This window comes from Glycine max, chromosome 17 (assembly GCF_000004515.6).
Source record: "Glycine max cultivar Williams 82 chromosome 17, Glycine_max_v4.0, whole genome shotgun sequence".
In the NCBI taxonomy this organism is placed as follows: domain Eukaryota; kingdom Viridiplantae; phylum Streptophyta; class Magnoliopsida; order Fabales; family Fabaceae; genus Glycine; species Glycine max.
This window is the reverse complement of record NC_038253.2, coordinates 6,522,364-6,540,382: the sequence shown is the minus strand read 5'-3', so window position 1 is coordinate 6,540,382 and position 18,019 is coordinate 6,522,364. Positions and strand designations below refer to the sequence as shown.

At 35.1% G+C, this 18,019-nt stretch overlaps 5 protein-coding genes across 5 annotated transcripts; 3 read left to right on the top strand and 2 right to left on the bottom strand.

Moving 5' to 3' along the window:
* The first annotated feature begins 448 nt into the window (after positions 1-448).
* On the top strand, positions 449-4,870 carry LOC100816395 (protein NBR1 homolog). Its single transcript, XM_006600552.4, has 7 exons — positions 449-685; positions 1,597-2,951; positions 3,030-3,156; positions 3,237-3,476; positions 3,610-3,759; positions 3,898-4,477; positions 4,661-4,870. The coding sequence occupies exons 1-6, from the start codon at positions 662-664 to the stop codon at positions 4,438-4,440; spliced, it is 2,439 nt and encodes an 812-aa protein (XP_006600615.1). The 5' UTR covers positions 449-661; the 3' UTR covers positions 4,441-4,477; positions 4,661-4,870.
* A 1,812-nt stretch (positions 4,871-6,682) lies between these two features.
* LOC100814969 (uncharacterized) lies at positions 6,683-7,158 on the top strand. The gene has a single exon (XM_003549548.5). The coding sequence runs from the start codon at positions 6,683-6,685 to the stop codon at positions 6,953-6,955; it is 273 nt and encodes a 90-aa protein (XP_003549596.1). The 3' UTR covers positions 6,956-7,158.
* A 250-nt stretch (positions 7,159-7,408) lies between these two features.
* LOC100813902 (uncharacterized) lies at positions 7,409-8,104 on the bottom strand. The gene has a single exon (XM_003549546.4). The coding sequence runs from the start codon at positions 7,905-7,907 to the stop codon at positions 7,461-7,463; it is 447 nt and encodes a 148-aa protein (XP_003549594.1). The 5' UTR covers positions 7,908-8,104; the 3' UTR covers positions 7,409-7,460.
* Positions 8,105-10,404: 2,300 nt separating this feature from the next.
* LOC100815857 (pentatricopeptide repeat-containing protein At3g48250, chloroplastic) lies at positions 10,405-12,312 on the bottom strand. The gene has a single exon (XM_003550664.5). The coding sequence runs from the start codon at positions 12,310-12,312 to the stop codon at positions 10,405-10,407; it is 1,908 nt and encodes a 635-aa protein (XP_003550712.1).
* Positions 12,313-15,032: 2,720 nt separating this feature from the next.
* Positions 15,033-17,819, top strand: CAS (calcium sensing receptor, chloroplastic-like). Its single transcript, NM_001252974.2, has 6 exons — positions 15,033-15,340; positions 15,423-15,668; positions 16,481-16,673; positions 16,848-16,989; positions 17,273-17,404; positions 17,492-17,819. The coding sequence occupies exons 1-6, from the start codon at positions 15,101-15,103 to the stop codon at positions 17,730-17,732; spliced, it is 1,194 nt and encodes a 397-aa protein (NP_001239903.1). The 5' UTR covers positions 15,033-15,100; the 3' UTR covers positions 17,733-17,819.
* The last annotated feature ends 200 nt before the right edge of the window (positions 17,820-18,019 follow it).

Genomic DNA, 18,019 nt, shown 5'->3' with positions numbered 1-18,019 from the left:
GTATTTGTCATGGGATGATCCAGTCAGACTTGCCTGGTTTGGAATAAACTTGACGATCCGGTTTTTAAAACATGTTTCGCGTAAAAAAAACAAAACAAATCGGTCCAAAATGCTCCAAAAAAATTTGGGACTTGTGTAATTATGCTATTGAATTATTATTTATAAACTTGTATTATTAACTTTAATACTTTAATTGTTATTTTAAATTTTGAAGCATGAATAATTTTTTTTTATCAAATAATATTAGTTATATATACTTATATATAATATATATATATATATATATATATAATTTAAATTTTTTTTAATATATATCAAATCAAATCAATTATTAACCTACTTATTAGATCAGTAACTCACTTGTACAGTAATCAATCCAATTTCATAACTTTGTGGTTAGCTTTGCCACGAAGTTATATGAATTTAGGAAATTAAAAAAATGTGAAAATAGAGAAATTTCTTGTTCGGAAAGTCATTATAGTGTATATATGTCACTCCCCGGCTCTCAGTTTAAAGCGGCTAACCGGTACGCTAAAAGCTTGGCAACTCTCTCCAAATTCTGTTCCGAAGAAGAAGCCTCGTCTCGGATTAGGGTTAGGGTTTCTGTGTTTTCTCTTTCTTCCGTGTAACTTCTACGTTTCCCTTCGTCGCTCCAAGAGCTATGGACTCTGCTCTAGTGATCAAGGTTCCAATCCTAATTCCCCTTTTTTTTTCGGCCTTTAATTATCTTCTTTTTTTGTTATTACTTTTGTTGTGTGATATACTGCGTTTAGTCATCTAGATATTGTTGCATGGAGAAAACGAAGATGAATCGTTTTTTTTTTTGTGACGATTTTGCTAGCTGATATGAAGTTTTAAGTCTGATAGTTGTTATATTGTTTTCGTTTCGTTGTTGATTTTGTTAGAACCGTGTTCAATAAAAATCGACATGCATCCTTTTCTAGTCTCGCCTTTAATTTTATTGTCTTGATGATCGGAGCATGGAACTATGATTTTATACCCATTTATATGTAGTGAGTTTTGAAAAGACGCACGGGGCTCCAACCCCAATGCTTGTTAGGTTTCGGTGTGAACAATTTGGTTTTGCCTAGAAAACAAATTAGTGCGTGTTTCATGAAAATCAATTCATTCCTGGCATTTGCTTGATGTTTCATGGTTTTTTTGCTAAGGTTGCCTTATGTGGTTAGACCGATTCACTTTTATGAATTTCTAGTTGTATTAAAATTGATATGCCCAGTGGATTTTTCATTTTACTGGGGCACTGTTTTAGTTTTATTGATGGTATATTTTGGATTAATGTATCAAGGATTCTGTTGATCATTCACCATTAAAAAGGATCCATTTGATCAGATGTATGGTCGTACTTTTTAATTTTGCTGGTAATCTTTTAGTATAATGTGTGATTTGTGGAAGACCTACAGACGTTGTGAAATTTCATAAAAAAATTTGGTGCAATACTTTGCTGATAAAAAAACTCTTGTGGCTTTTGACATATCATAGCTGGGTATCATTTTGGTTAAGTCTTAATGAGTGGTTCTATAACCATGCAAATGTTTGCTTATTGGATTGCACAATGCATCACTTTTTGTTGGACAGGTGAAATATGGAGATACCCTCAGGCGCTTCAGTGCTCGTGTTGATGAGAATAATCGGCTGGAACTTGACATGGTTGACTTGAGGGCAAAGATATGTTCTATCTTCAGTTTCAGTGCTGATGCAAATTTAATTCTGAGATATGTTGATGAAGATGGTGACTTGGTGACTCTAGTTGATGATGATGAATTGCGTGATGTGATGAGGCAGCAATTGAAGTTCTTGAAAATTGATGTACACATGAACAATGACAGTGGGGGTAAATCAAATGCTGGGTCTAGTGGAAGTGCCACCCCCATAGAATCTTGTCCTGCCTCAAGCCCATTTCTGTTTAGAAATGCTATGCTACGTGAACATCTTTCTAAAAAAGCAGCATCTTCAAGTCCTGTGGTTGATAATCTTGCTGATTCAATTTTGAAAATGGGACTAATCCAGCCTGGTGATGCAGCTGGTAGAAGTTCAAAAACTAGTGTTCCTGAAGAACCTATCCCTAAAGCAATGGGTCCACAATCTTCACATGTGGACTCAGCTTCCAATGCCAGTGTCAATAGTGATAGTGCCACCCTGTTGAGATCTCCAATTCCAAACCCATCTCTGAGTGGAAATGCTGTTAAAGTTGACATCTCATGCTCTGTGCCTGAGCCAATATGCCAGTTTCTTTCCAATTTATCAAGTTCAAATTCTGCATCCTCAAGTCAGCTGCCTGCAAATCTCACTGATTTAATTTCCCTAGTGCCTGAACCACTACGCGAGTTTCTTTCTAATTTATCACGTTCAAATGCTGCATCTTCAAATCAGCTGCAACATCTCACTGATTTAATTTCCCGAAAATCTGTTCTAAATTCTCATTGCCAGCCTCATGTTTCAACCGGTCCATTCACAAAAAATGGTGTTCCTGAAGAACCTATCACTTTTGAAGCAAGAGGTCAACAGATCCCATCTGCAGACTTGGCTTTCAATGCCACTCAACAAGTGGAGGCAGGAGTTGCCCCTGTTGATCTCAATGTCCCTCCTTTTGATCCTTTTTTAGCTCAGTTCCCTGATGGTGATGGCAAGAAGGGTGAAATGCTGGCTGTCAATAGTTCTGCTAGTAAGGATGACAATAGTGGGATATGCTCAAGTTCTGCTGGTCCTAATAACAATTCTACCCAGACTACATCATTGACTTCTGGTGCTTTCATTGACTGTCCTGGGTCATATTATTCTTGGCCACCTCCACTTCCTGGAAACTATAAAATGCCCCCATTTAAAAGGAGCCATAGTCACACTGATGCAATGTCTGGTATGTTCCATAAGGGGGTCCGCTGTGATGGCTGTGGTGTCTATCCAATAACTGGACCTCGTTTCAAATCCAAAGTGTAAGTACTTTGTTTTGCTTGGATTTATGGTGAAATTGTTTTCAGGGGCGTTTCAATGATAAGTTGTCCTTTGTGCAGAAAGGAAAATTATGATCTTTGCAACATTTGTTTCAATGAAATGGGTAATGGGACAGATTACATCAGAATGGACCACCCTGCATCTGCTCGTGGCCCTCGATGCGTATATGGACATACAAAAAACTTTGTAATCACTTTTGAACAATTACTTGTCTTTTTTCCTCCTTGTCTGTCTATTCATTTTAACCTTTTTCTTTTATGTTGCAGCCAACATTACCACCACATATTTTAAAGAAAGGTGCCATTTTGAAGCATGCAAGGCCAAGGCTAGATAGTCGGTTTATTTTGGATGTCAATGTGATAGATGGTACAATGATGGCTCCGTCTACCGCATTTACAAAGATCTGGCGGATACGCAATAATGGCTCTATAGTCTGGCCCAAGGGAACTCAACTTGTTTGGATTGGAGGAGACAAGTTTAGTGACTTTCATTTAGTTGACTTACAGGTTTGCTAAATATTCATATTGTAGTTTAATTATTTCTTTTAAGGTTTATTAGCTTTTCTCTGGGTTTCTTTTGCTCGTTGTAGAATCTGTGGCATGCTAGTTTTTGAGTGCTCTCTCTGATTAAACATCCCAGGTTCCCGAGGATGGTGTCCCTGTGGAGAAGGAACTTGACATTGCAGTTGACTTTACAGCACCTCCGTTACCTGGTCGATACATATCATACTGGAGGATGACAACTCCATCTGGACATAAATTTGGCCAACGTGTTTGGGTCCTTATACAGGTAAAATGAGAGTCCTTATACAGGTAAAATGAGAGTGTTGAAGGAATTTCTTTTTCCTTCATACTGGCTGAGGGACATTTGATTTTACTCATAATGGTGTGATAATATCCTTGCTTTCTTGTATTATCATACGCACAGGTTGATGCATCTCTCCAGGACTCATTTTATGATACCTCTCAAGGTCTGAACTTGAATATTCCCCTTGATATCAGTGGCTCTAAAGGACCTCAGATTATAGATATCAATGTCCAGCCTACTGAGGAAGATACTGTTCTTCAAACCCGCAATCCTAATGCTCCCATTGAACCTGTGAATCAAATGGTTGATAATGAACCAAGGTTTGAGCTGGAAAATGAATTCCCTATAAATGAAGCTACATTTGTTGGCCCTGCTGCCTCAGCCCCTGCTGCAACCCCTGTGGCATCTTCATCAGTTTCTTATCCTATTATTGATTTATCTGAAACAACCCCAGCTGTTCCATCTAATCAGCAATCCTCAACTGTGGATGTGCCTTCATCATCTATGGGGACTGGTGGAATTAATTCTGTGGAGGAGAGTCTACTTAAAGAGCTTGAGGAGATGGGTTTTAAACAGGTTGATTTGAACAAGGAGATCTTGAGGAATAATGAGTACGATCTGTACCAATCCCTAGACTTTCTCTGTGGTGTTTCTGAGTGGTAGTGGGACCATCCATTTGCTTGCAGAGTTACGGGAGATGGTAAGTTGTTCTGGTTGTTCACCTTTTATTTTATCATCAAAATGCCTTCAATTTTAAGTTCTTTACCTTCTATCCCCCCCCCCCCCCCCCCCCCCCCCTTCTTCTCCAATTTTCCATTCGGTCCTCTAACTAATCAAAGTTCAACTGGAAACTGTTTTGATTAGTGATGGGGTGTGTGTGCAGGGTTCCCGTGACAGAGATGAATAAGAGGCTGCTTGAGAAAAACAATGGAAGCCTCAAACGTGTTGTTATGGATTTAATCAACGGCGAGCAGTATTTTAGTTGAAATGTTAGTTAATAGTAGTTTATGTAAAGGTGGCGACTTGGGCTTCTTTACAGTTTAAGCCTTGTTATTTTGATTTATATAAAATATTAAAACTTTAAAATCGCCAATTTCTATCTAACCGTGGGGCTTTAATTGACCCCTGAAAAGAAGGGTGGATAATTAATTATTCATTTTTTTTAGTAAGGCTTGCGGCCTTTTTCCTCCTCCTCATCGTACGAGGGGGTGCATGATGCCGGCAAGAAGTGATATTTTATTTTTATTATTGGCTTCATACCTGTCACCATCTTGTCTTTGAGGATGAGTTATAGCAGAATATAAGAGAACAATTTCAATGGGCATTAGAAAGTTCGGAGCCAATTGTTTACCCTCTTACATTTTCTCGACAGTAATAATTCTAGTTTAGTACTACGATCCTATTTATTAAAAGAAATAAGTTGTAGTGTATTTTAATTCTACAATTTATTTCTTATGAACAGTACCGTGTCATATATGAAAGATTAGGGTAGTATTTTGTATTCTTATCATTCTAACCGCATTTAAATAGAGGGTGTTTGGGCAGACAGGTTGCAGTTTTTTTTTATCAAATTACAGAGAATAAAAAATCGATTGTAATTTGAAAGATCATTTTAAATTTGAAGATCTCAAATTTTTAATTGTAATGTCTTTAAAATGATTATTTTTAATCTAATCTAATCTAATTTATAGTAATTCATTAGGTTTTTTATTATCATCATCATTCTCTTAAGTCGTAATATAGAGTCATCTCTATATTTGTCTTTGAAATTGCATTATTTGCGTCATGTAAGGGAAGGATACTGAGTGTTAAATGGAGATTCGTAATTTCGTAGCCTTATGGAGTACTCGATATAAATATACAGGCTGGTGTATTATTGCTCATAATAAATCCTTTTAAAATGGTGTCGCGGGTTGTGTTGTGTCCACCGTCTACCAAAACAATCTGTTGCTAGAATGCTCTGTTCTTGGATGGAATCATGTTAGTGTTGACAAGAATACATGACAAGAACTTTAAAAGAATTGTGTGAACTGACATCCAAATTAAAAAAGTTGTAGTAAAGGAATCTCTCTATCTCTAGATAACTTTCTACTTGTTTGGCCCAAAATATGTCTCTCTACTATGCAAGCTACTTTCAATTATTCACATGTCAATTCTGGCCGTATAAGAACCATTATCAATTTTCTTTTTCATTACAGTACCATTTGTTAGGTAGATGTTAGCTCCAACTTTCTAGTGTGTTTAGTTAGCATTTTAAAGCTTCGAAGCGTCACTTTTTTCTTTTTTATCAATAAATGTTAATTTATTAATTTTATTAAAAATGTAAGCGGGAAAGATTCAAACCTAAGACCTCTCCCTGCCTTCGGTATCATTCTCAACCACTAAGTCAGCCTTATATATTCCCAAAACATCCCTTTAAGCTTTCTTAAGAAAAAAAAAGAAAGAAGAAAACTCCAATCTTGGATTGAACTAAATGTGGCTTATGTTGGAGGCAAATGTTTCCCAAACACACACCTAGTCTGCCTCTCCCTTGCCCTTTCCCTCAATTGACAAATGTTAGTAAACACTATTATTAAATGAGTCTTGGTCATAGTTACATATTTTTTTAATAAATTTCAATTAATAATAAAAAAAATGTATTAAAAGGAGTATGCTGGAGATTACTTTCCCCCTTATGTGGCTTGCTCTGCCATGGAATTAGATTCCTTGGAGCAATGGAATCTACTTTAATGAGTTGAATCTACTTTTGGAAGTGATAAAAATCCAAGGAATTAGATTCAAGGCAAATCAATTTTAGAATAAAAAAAGGTTGTTATACCTGCCATTCTGGCTATAAATTGCAGCATGTGATAGCAGATTAATCGTGTGCTTGTTATTCCTACCTATCCTTAACCATTAGAAAACAATGCTGCGCTCGGAGGACTACCACGCCCACATATCAAAAGTTCATAGGACACAGAGTGTTCTCACAGATGTCCCTCGCTACCCCAATGCTCACCTAGCCTTCAGCAACCAACACAGCCATCACAACACCCTTTCTAATGAAAGGGTTGAGTATGATGAAACCACTCCTGAGACTGAGGGTGGTGAAGTTGTGGATGTTGAAAGGGAACAGTGCATCGCCAAGAAGAACAAGGGTGGCTTTGAATTGCACAAGTGGAAGACCTATAGGCCTTAAGAAAGCTTATAGCCACAAGCCTAGTTTGTCATAAAAAAAAAAACTACCAAATACATACATCAAAATCAGCAATATGATTGTGTGAAATAAATGCCTGCATAGCCAGCCATTATGTTTGCTTAACCCCGGAGTGTTTTATATATGTAGTAGTACATTAGTACTAAACTTTCCCATGAACTATTAATGAAGCATATACATCGGTATATCTACAGCTTATTTTTATTATAGCATGCCATGGTTTATTACTTTATTATTGTTTATTTCAACCTTCCTTCTTGTGACTTGTGAGTATCAATATCAAAATTTGGCAGAGGTATAAAGCTGATTTAGTGGTAAAGGAAGAAGGAAAAAGGAAAGAGTTTACCGGTTCAAATCCTCTAACTAACAAAAACTAACAATACTAATAACTAATATTTGCCCATAACAAATAAAATCTAAATCTATCAGCAGAAGTAATCCATAATATCAGGATGAATATTAAATAATAGAAGATAAAAGTCATGTATTATTTTTGGTGTGGAGTATTGTGGGCATTAAATCTCCTAGAAGACATAAGATTGAACAGGTTCCTGAGGCTATTCTTACTCTCAGGCTTGCGCTTATGTTGGATTGAAGCGGAACCACACAACTCATCAAAAGGGTTATCCAAAGTTAACCCAGTCTCAATCCTTCTGGACACTGTGACAAGCTCATAGGAGTCCCAAAGAGACTGCTGAAAATCCCAGTAAATAGTAGTAGTGTCCCTAGAAGAAGAAGAAGCTTGTGGCTTGTTCAATGCTTCGAGCTTAAACCTTGAAGGCTTGCTGCCTCTGAAGTTTCTTCTGTGAGCGTAGAACTCGCTCATGGGCTTGGAAGTACCGGAGTGGCTGTACCAGGCTTGTGCTACGGCTTTCAGAACTTCCAAGTCTTGTGGCTCGTGTTGGTGTTGTTGGATCTCTGGCCTCTTCTTCATGGCACTGAGAAAACGTTGTCTTCATGAGGAGGCCATGGTTATGTTAGTTACTTTCGTGGAAGGCAAGGCCTCACATCTGACATATGAAGCAGACGCAACTTCTTTCTCCTTTTTCTGGTCACTGGGAAATAGGAATGCATTTTGTCTTTGTTATCCTAATTTTTGTGACCATGAGTTTATTTCTGTCCTTGAGTTAACATAATAAGTAGTGACCATTAAGCAACAGGAGTTGGGTATAGTGGAATGGACTAATAATCTCTCACAACGTTATAAATCAAGATTTGGAAAAATGAAAAATAAAAAAAATAAGGAGTGACCATTTGGAAAGTGCCAACATGGAAAATCCTCTTACTCTACTATGGTCAACCCAAGTGGATAATAAGTGTTAATAAAATACTTTTTTCTAATGTACTTCTTCACATATATTCTTTATTATTAATTAAATTTTAGTAAACTACAAATAAAATTTAATAAATAAGAAATGAGATCTATAAAATTATAATAATAGAATTTTGCTGATAATAAAGGGTATATTTTAAAGAATGTATTGCTAATATTTTAAAGCCTAAATTACGTTTTATGATTTCAAGCCATTGGCTTGGTTGGTTCTAACACGAATCTCAATAATACATTGCTAATTTAGGAATGTTAAATTAATTAGTAAGTCTTTGAAGTTTTTGAATTTTTTTAATTAGGTCTTTAAATTAAAAAATATATAATTGGATCCTTGATTATGTTTTTCTCAAGAAAATTGTGATCTTGATGTGTTTAAAACTTAAAATCCTGTATATATTGTATTCATACTTACTAAAGTAAATTCCATTTGTTTATTATTAAAATTATTTTATATCATAATTTTTTAGAATAATATTTAAAACACTAAAATACCTTTTTTTATACAGCTGGTATCAAAGCATATGTTGGTCTACCAACTATTTAGTACATGTTTGTTTTATTGTTGTAAAAAGACTTTTGGAGCAAAATGAGATTTGAAAAAAAACATCCAAACCCTTCCTTTTGTAAAACTGAATTTCTGAACCATTAGATTTATCTTGAAATTTGTACACCGCAATTTGAACGAGAATCCAAGCATAACCTAAAGCTCACTATGAAATATTATTGCCTGCTTTCAGGAACTGATGCGTACAGGGATCTTAAACAATTGTACAGATGCTGAGTTCCCGGCATCTTCTTTTTCTTTCCTGTAGAAAAAGACTAAAAGGCATACTGCAAGTTTTAACCATATCACATTCGTGCATGTTGTCACTTTAAGCTTATGGCTAATCACGCTGAATTGGTTAGAATTTAAGAATGTCATGCTTCCAAATTATGTTAATGAAGAGGGATTGAACGAATCTAATTTTCATGAGGCTGCTGATTTGTTTGCTGGTTAGGAATGAGCGAGAAAACCTCCATTTTGGTTCCAATATTTTTTAATGCAGCCATATTAAGTTTCTTTAGTACAAAAAGAGGAACAAACAGATGGAACGTCTGAAATGATTTCCGAAATTTACCCAAAAATCAGTGTCACTCAATGAGTTTGCCGCATTTGAGTTGTATGCAATCATGACGGCTAGTAGCCCTGCATGGCTGATAAGAAACATTGAATTGGTAATGTTGAGTTTTCCTGGAGAAAGAGGATCAGTATCGTGTAAACATGAAACTTATTTAGTAGCAAGGCAGCTACTGATATTAACAAGAACTGTGTACTATATGAACTCTCATTTTTTAATGATGCTTAAATCCGATGAAGTGAAATTAAAAATGCATAAAGTAGAGGGTTTAGAAAGGAGAAAATCTTTTTGATCTGAATGAGTCGGAGTACCTGGTATCATAATTTACTAGGGTTGCCAACTGTACAAGAAGATCATTTATCAACTGTCAAGTAGAAAGATATAATCCAAGCAGAAAGATGTGTTGCTAGCATTCATAAAAATTAAAATTGGTTCTGGCTAAACTTTATTCAATCATTCTTCTGACCTCTTGAGTAACATTGCCTCATACTAGCATGACTAATTAAAGATGGCAATAAGAAAACATACAATGGAAAGTCATGAGAGATCCATGGTTCAATTAAAATGATTCATTAATAACATTCTTGTTCCAAAGTGAAAGACTCAGGCATTTGTCAAAACACAGTTGAAATTCAATAGTGAAATTACAAACTAGTATTACTAAAGCCAACGTAATAAACAACAAACTAACATTAGAAGCCTCAAAATCAATTGTCAAGCATTTACATCCATCTCCTTTAGAAAAACAAAAAAGCTGCAATGCATAAATCTTTTGAAAAATAGCCATTAACTATAACACTACTGGTCACATATGAAAATTTCTTATAAATTAAAAATGAAGCTTAGCCTGACATCCTATCTTGTGCCCCATGGTTTTCCAACAGCTAATGACCAAATCCACCCAAAAGCTTGATCAAACTTGATAGTATCAATCATTTGAATTTTGAAGAAAGACGACATGCATACTGGGGAGAGAAAACTTTCTAGGGATCAGGCAGCAGCTGAGCCTGAGTGTCACTCTTTGTCTCAGATGAACCAAAAAGTTTACAGATTTTACTATGTGTACGTATATGGTGAGGAGTCTTGTACAATAGATCTTTAGCCTCAGAGAGTCTACCTTCTCGGAATAAGGATTCAAAAACCTGAACGTAAACGATATGTGATGGGTAACTTTTTACACTCAATGCCTTCAGGAATGCCTCGGCATCCTCCACAGACCCAAACTTTGAAATATAAGGCACAAAGGGTAGATGGTATGGAGGGTAGTTGTGGCTCTTCATCAAACGAAGAAGTTCAAGTGCTTCCTCAAACTTCATGACTCCTAATAGCTTTTCAATCAGTTTCTTGTATGTAGCTTGCCATGGAGATATACGACACTTCCTACTTATCTCTGCAACCAACTCGTAAGCACCTTCTATTCTCTTTTGACTAAGAAAACCGTCAGCCAGAACATCCAACAAATCAGCGTCTGGATCGCAGCCCTTTTCAATCATCTTAGCAAAACAAAGTAATGCTTTATCTACTTCATTGGCACTACAATGCCCTTGGATCAAGATAGTCCAAGTCTTTATATCAGGGATGCATCTACTAGATTCCATATCCTCCAGTACTTTACATGCTTCTTCAAACCTCCTCATCTTACAAAGTCCAAAAACCATTTGACTGTAGGTGATGTTATCAGGCTCATAGCCGGCATTTCTCATAGTCCTAACAATATTTTCGGCTTCATCAAAATTCCCAGCACTTGTCAAGGACCTGTGGATTCCATCATAGATAGCTTTGGAGAGAGTGTGCCCTGTCGACTCGTATTTCTTAGCAACCCTAAAAACCAAATCCAAATTTGGCTTATCATTTGCAGAGATACTCTTTAGAAGCATATTGCAATCCTGAACCAACGGCTTACATGAACCATCCATCATAAGCTCATAAAGCTTGACAGCATCCTCCATCATCCTATTCCTTTGAAGCTGCCTCGTTATCTTTATGTAAGTATCAATATCCAATTCATGACCCACTCTCTTCATCTCCTCGATAACACTCCAAAACTCCTCAATTGACTCAGCCCTCGGGAGAACTCTTGCAACTGCATTGTATGTCACTGTATCGTGCTCATAACCAGATTGCTTCCCAACCCAATGAAAGAACTTGTAAGCCTTCAACGGAGTTTTTCGAAGCTCTTTCAAAACCCTTATTACAAAATTATCCGACAGCTGAATTTCAAGCTTTGCAAGTTCACCCACAACCTCATCACCCCATTCAGACCTTGAAATGATACCAACCACGTTGGAGACAACACTTTGCATTGCATTTTCCTCTAGCATCCGATTATAGAAGTGGGTCAAAGCAACAGAGTCACTGTCCATTTTTTCCCTCTTAAAGCCAACAGATATGGTCAAATATGTTTCTTCGTCGAGAAAAAACCCATTTTCCTTCATCATCCTCAGAGTAACCCAAAACTGCTTCATAGTATCCTTGGCCGCTAAGATCCTAACAATTAAGCTATACACCGAACAACTTGGCCTAAACCAAACTTTCTTACAGACCCAATTGAAAAAGCACGAAGCTTTTTCTGGGTTTTTATCCAACCGCTTAATAACGTAAAGAACGGTTTCGTGGGGCATAGATGGGAAACGATTTTCTAACTTGAGCTCTAACGCTTGGGACCAATCGTTGGTCAAAAGAAGCTCCACAATGGAGTTCGGTTTCGGTTTCGTAGAAAAATAGAGTTTGTGGTGAGTGATGGGAAAACGTAAATGGTGAGACCTATCGAAAAGGGGTAGTGGATTGTGGAGAGAGAAGTGAGTCACCTGGTTCCGAGTTACCAGAACTCGGGTAGCGAGTGACGACTCAAGCGTTCTGAGAGAAGACGCAATTGCCTTAACGCGATTCATGTTACGCCGAAATGGGTACTGTGACTCTGTCTGTGAGGGTTGAGGAGGGTTTAAGATTGTGTGCAAAGGTGAACTGCGCGAGTGTATACAAGATTTACTCCTTAAATTGAGACGCTTCACCAGGAGATATATGTTAAATTATGGTTGATATTTAAATTTTTTTTTTGTAATACTTTATTGCCACTAGTCAATTGCTATAAAAAAAATCAATACTAGATCACTGTTATTTATAATAATAAATAATAATAATAGTTTAATGTCTACACAGTAAAATAAATTTACATCATCAGTGGAACATTTTAATTTTACTTATATTAATCTTATTAAAAAAAGAAAAAATAAATTATTTATAATCCACTCTTATATATTAAAATTATTTAGTTTTTACAGATTTTCCTCAGTGTCATTTTTATTTTCTTTAACTTTTTGTTATTTCTTCGTTTGCACCAAAACATAAATATTTTTTTTAATCTATTATTGGTTGATGTTAAAGTATAACTTAAAACAAGAAAAGACTAACTGTGTAAATTTTTTTAGTAACTCATTGAAAATATTTCTATTATGAAGTTTAGATTTTTAATTAATTTTTTATATTAATCTCAATAGAAATTATTAAAAATTTAATATAATCTATTAATACTATTGTTGAATACATAATTTTTTTAGATACCTAGTCTATATTAAATTTTTAAAATGATAGATATTAATTGGAGACATACCACGAATTACACAATACAAGTGAATTATAGAAAATTTGCGAGTTTCCTTTGTTAATAGGATTAATGTAAATAAAAATAAAATATATTAATTTCTGATGAAATAAAAAAAAACATTAAAACAATTTTTACAGTGACTTTCAAGAGTTTATCTTCCTTTTATATTAGTATTATCAATATAAATAAAATTTAAGTAGCATTGATAAAAGCATGTAAAAAAATTATTTAAATATTATTAGTAAGAGTTTAACAAGGTAAAAGTAGGATATTAATGCAAGTGAGTTACAAATAATTCTTATTTCTTTGAGCCTCCTATTTTTACTCATAATTGTATGGGTTTGGCGTGTATTACAATATAAGATGATATACTTTTAATTATATTATTAATATTTAAAACTTCTTAAAGCTATCATATATCTTATTTATTAGTTTGTATTTTTTAAAAATTCTTTTTTTTATTAAAAATCGTGCAATTAAAATGTTAAATAAATTAAATATTCTTAAACATGTAATTTTATGACCAAAATTTACTTATATTTATACAATTGTATTTTTCTTTAGGTGAACCCATGATATTCTTTGGTTGAGAACCAAAAATAAATTTTTTGAAATATTGACATCCATTTGAATTTAAACCCTCTAAACAAAAGTTGTTTGATAAAATATTAAATAAATTTTAAAATATATGGATTTTTCTACACTTCTAATTAATGTAAACTCTCAAACCTATAGTTAAATTAATAAAATTTAATGTATATAAAAAATTATTAAGTGAAATAAATTAAACATGACTTATTCCTGGTAAAAAGTTACTCCTAAAACAAGTTGATCCCACAGTGGATGTAATACAATACAATACATAAAAAAATGTTAAGATCTTTTTATCAGTTCATAAATTATTATAAATAATTTATTGTAAGTTATATTTTTAAGATATTATGTGTATTTTTTTTATTAAAATTAAGCACCTTAATTGTAATTTTTTTATAAGATATGAAGGGGATATAATTTTGTGTAACTGTTTTATCTCCACATCTTTTAGATCATTTTATCCTTATTTTTAATAATACTAAAGTAATAACAATAATTAACTCACCTTAATGATACAAATTAAAGCTGACCCACTAACCAAAATTTGATAACAACCCACTAATTACTCTCCATTTCCATTAAATGATTTAACCTTTAAATCATTTCTTAAATTTTTAATTTTTTTAACTCATGTTAACTTCCCACTACTTTTATATTATTAATTTTTTTTATTCAATCATTTTTATATTATCAATTTAACCAAAATCATTTTCTTTTAACTCATCCTTTTAACTCATATTAACTTCCCACTACTTTTATATTATTAATTATTCCCATAAAAAAATAATTTTAGAATTATGTAAAATAATCACCCAAGTGGTGGAACGAATAGCAATGGGATTGAAACCAACGGGCAATACCCATTCTAGGTGGGTGAATGAATAAATTTCAATATGTAACAAAAAAATATATTGAACTCTTAATTGGGTTCAACAATGTTAAACTATCAATGATTTTATGTCTTGCTTAAGTGAAATGAGGTGAGTTTAAGGTTAAAACACTTACATTTGGTCCTTAATTGTAAAGTTTTAGTTAATGTTAGGAGACTCAGCTAACACAATTAAAACTTGAGAAATTTAACTGTTCATGATTTTATAAACACAAACATGTGTCCGTTGGTATGATGGTATGAGCCACGAACTTATCCTTCCGGCATCCAACATAAAGTAGTAATTAAACATTTTAATAATCACATATTCATAGATTATTAGATAGGGATTGAAGAGTCAAAGTGGCACAAGTGTCTCTTCCAAGTTGGATGTTAGAATTTGCCTTTGTCCACGAAAGAGCATGCCACGTGGAGTGGTGATAGTTTTGGAGCCTCAAATATAGTAGATGGTGCATAGGTGGACATAAAAGGCAATGAAAACTCTAGCAGCCCTTAAGATTTTGGCCACACATCTCTGATCACTCGTTGATCTATCATCCTTCATCGACCAACCAGTCTCCAAAGTTAGTGAGTGAGAGAGTAGCAGCTAGCAATGGAGATTTCTGCCCTAGCTTCTTCTGCTACTCCAAGACCTTCTCTTACAACTCCTTCCACTTCTCCACACACTGTAGTCACCACCACCTTCAGCAAACCTCAACTGAGACGCTCCCACGTAGCAGTATCACTTCCTACCTCAACCACCATTTCACTGCTCGCTCTCTTCGCCCCTCCAAGCGAAGCCAAAGCCGCTGTCAGCATCGCCAAAGACCAGATTGTCTCATCTCTCACCCAAGTAATTGAACAACTTCTCTCAATTTCCACGCATACCCATTAAGTTGATTAGGCCAAAATCAAAATTCTGAATTTATTTATAGGTGGAGAAAACGCTGGATCAGGTTCAGGAAGTGGGTTCGGGTGTGCTGGACACGGCACAGCGTATTGCTGAAGTGATAGGGAACGCTTTGAAGCCTGGCATCGAAACGGCGTTGCCAATAGTTCAGCAGGCCGGAGAAGAAGCTTTGAAAATTGCTTCCCCTGCCATCTCCGAAGCTTCCAAGAAGGCCCAAGAAGCGCTCCAAAGCTCCGGTGTTGATACTGAACCTGTTATCTCTGCTGCTAAGGTTTTGTTCCTTAACTTTCTGTGGTTACGCTCTGTTTCATAGGCATATTTGTTTTATCCGCACTAACTGAACTACAATGTTAGTGATAACTTGTTGGAATATAGATATTTGCAATGTTCATGTGTGCTAAATAGTTTTTGGGATGCAAAAAATTCCCCTTTTGTGCCTCTAGTGGTTGGAAACCAATCATGGGTTGAGTTTGATCTCCATGTTTCTACTTTTAGTTGTGCCTGCCAATTACCCCCTAAACGATATTAAATTTTTTTAATCTTACTCTTCTAAAATAAAGAGATGCATTTCAGAGGATAATGGGTTTAACTTTTATACACTTTGAAGTTTGAACCAATAAAAAAATCATGGTACATATGACTTTTAAGATAAGCATTGTAAAATTCAATAAACTTACATAAATGAGAATTTGTAATAATCGAATAACAATGTACAGATCCTTTAACAGTTGATTTAATCAATGGTTTTAACTATATTTTACCCCGTAAGATGCAACCGTACAACCTTTGGAATGTTAAAATCTTTGGAAACACCTGAATTGATATATTTTCTTTTGAACTGGACAAGTTCTTTTGTTTCTTTGTTTTTATTTATAATTTTCTTGTCAGATATTCAGTTAGATTCTGCTATGCTGTTCCATAATGGAGACTTGAGGCTTTGTAGAACATATTGAACTTGCTTAGGCCAACTACCTAATAAAAGACTTGTTTCAGCTTTAACAAAGTTTCACCATTTTGATAATTTGCTTGTCCTTTGAAGAACCAAGTTTATCAACTTGATCAAGATACTCTCTTTGATTTCAGACAGTGGCAGATGCTGCACAACAAACAACCAAGGTGATTGAAGTTGCCAAGCCAATAGCTTCCTCAACCGTCAAAACCATATCTTCTTCAGACCCTACTGTGATTGCTGGAACAGCAGGAGCACTATTTGTTGCTTACCTCCTAATTCCTCCTATCTGGTCTGTCATCTCGTCTAATCTTCGTGGTTACAAAGGTACCTTAGACATGATTTGATGCAAATTACTTTGTGTTTCTATGGTTGAACATACCTGTTGCATATTGATGAACTTTCAAGCCCCACACCCTCATTATGGAGTAACTAATGTTAGTTTTTTTTTTCTTTCTTTCTTTAACTGAGTCTAATATTTCTGCTTCTATTTGTTTGCAGGAGACCTAACTCCTGCTCAAGCCCTTGATTTGATATCCACACAAAACTACGTTTTGATTGATATTAGGTCAGAGAAAGATAAGGACAAGGCTGGTATCCCTCGCCTTCCCTCTAATGCTAAAAACAGGATGGTTGCCATTCCGTAAGTGTTACTCATACTAAGAAGTTTTCTCATTTAGTTTCTCTGAACGTTTATTTTAACTCATGCATAAATTAGTTTTAGGTTAAAAAAGAAATTTGTTTCATTTTACCTTTTTATTTTCTTCTTCAATAAGTATTTAAGGAAAAGTTTATCCAATCAGGACCTAAAACTTTAGCTTTTGAGTTATTTTCTTATCTACTACCAAACACTTACTGGGAGAAAAAAACAAAAAAAAATAAACTCTAACATGATTCACTCACTATCACTTGTTGTAACCTTTCAGTTTGGAAGAACTGCCAAGCAAGCTCAGAGGGCAGGTCAAGAATGTGAAGAAATTGGAAGCTGAAATAGTCGCTTTGAAGATTTCATATCTCAAGAAAATCAACAAAGGCACCAATGTTGTGATCTTGGATTCGTGAGTTCCCTTCCATCAGTTCCATGTCTACCATATTTTAACCATTTAAGTTTGCTTTTCATCATTTTCACTTTGTGATGATCTTAGGTACTCGGACGTAGCAAAAACAGTTGGAAGAACACTAACCAGCCTTGGTTTTAAGAACACATGGATTGTTGCTGATGGATTCTCTGGGAACAAAGGGTGGTTGCAGAGTAGACTAGGAACAGATTCGTATAACTTCTCGTTCGCAGAGGTGCTGTCACCGTCAAGGGTCATCCCTGCGGCTGTGAGAAGTTTTGGCACAACCAGCCAATCTAGCACGAAGCTTCTTCCTGGGGCTGAATAACTTTTTTCTTCACTAAACTCTTGTGCAAATAGAAATTCACTCTTGTGCATGCTCGAGTCATCGAATATATTTATTTGATTATTTCATCAATGTCTAAATGTTTATTTCCAACCTTTTACCTTTGTGGGTGTTTCGAGTGGCTGCGGCTACATGCTCTTCCCTAAGTTGCAACGACCGAGGAGAATGCCAAAAGGTTGTAGTTGTTATATATACTTGTATTGGATGCTTTGGCCGAGGATGTTTAGGCGTCTGTTTGGTTTAATGTTGAGACTTAAATGATCATTGAA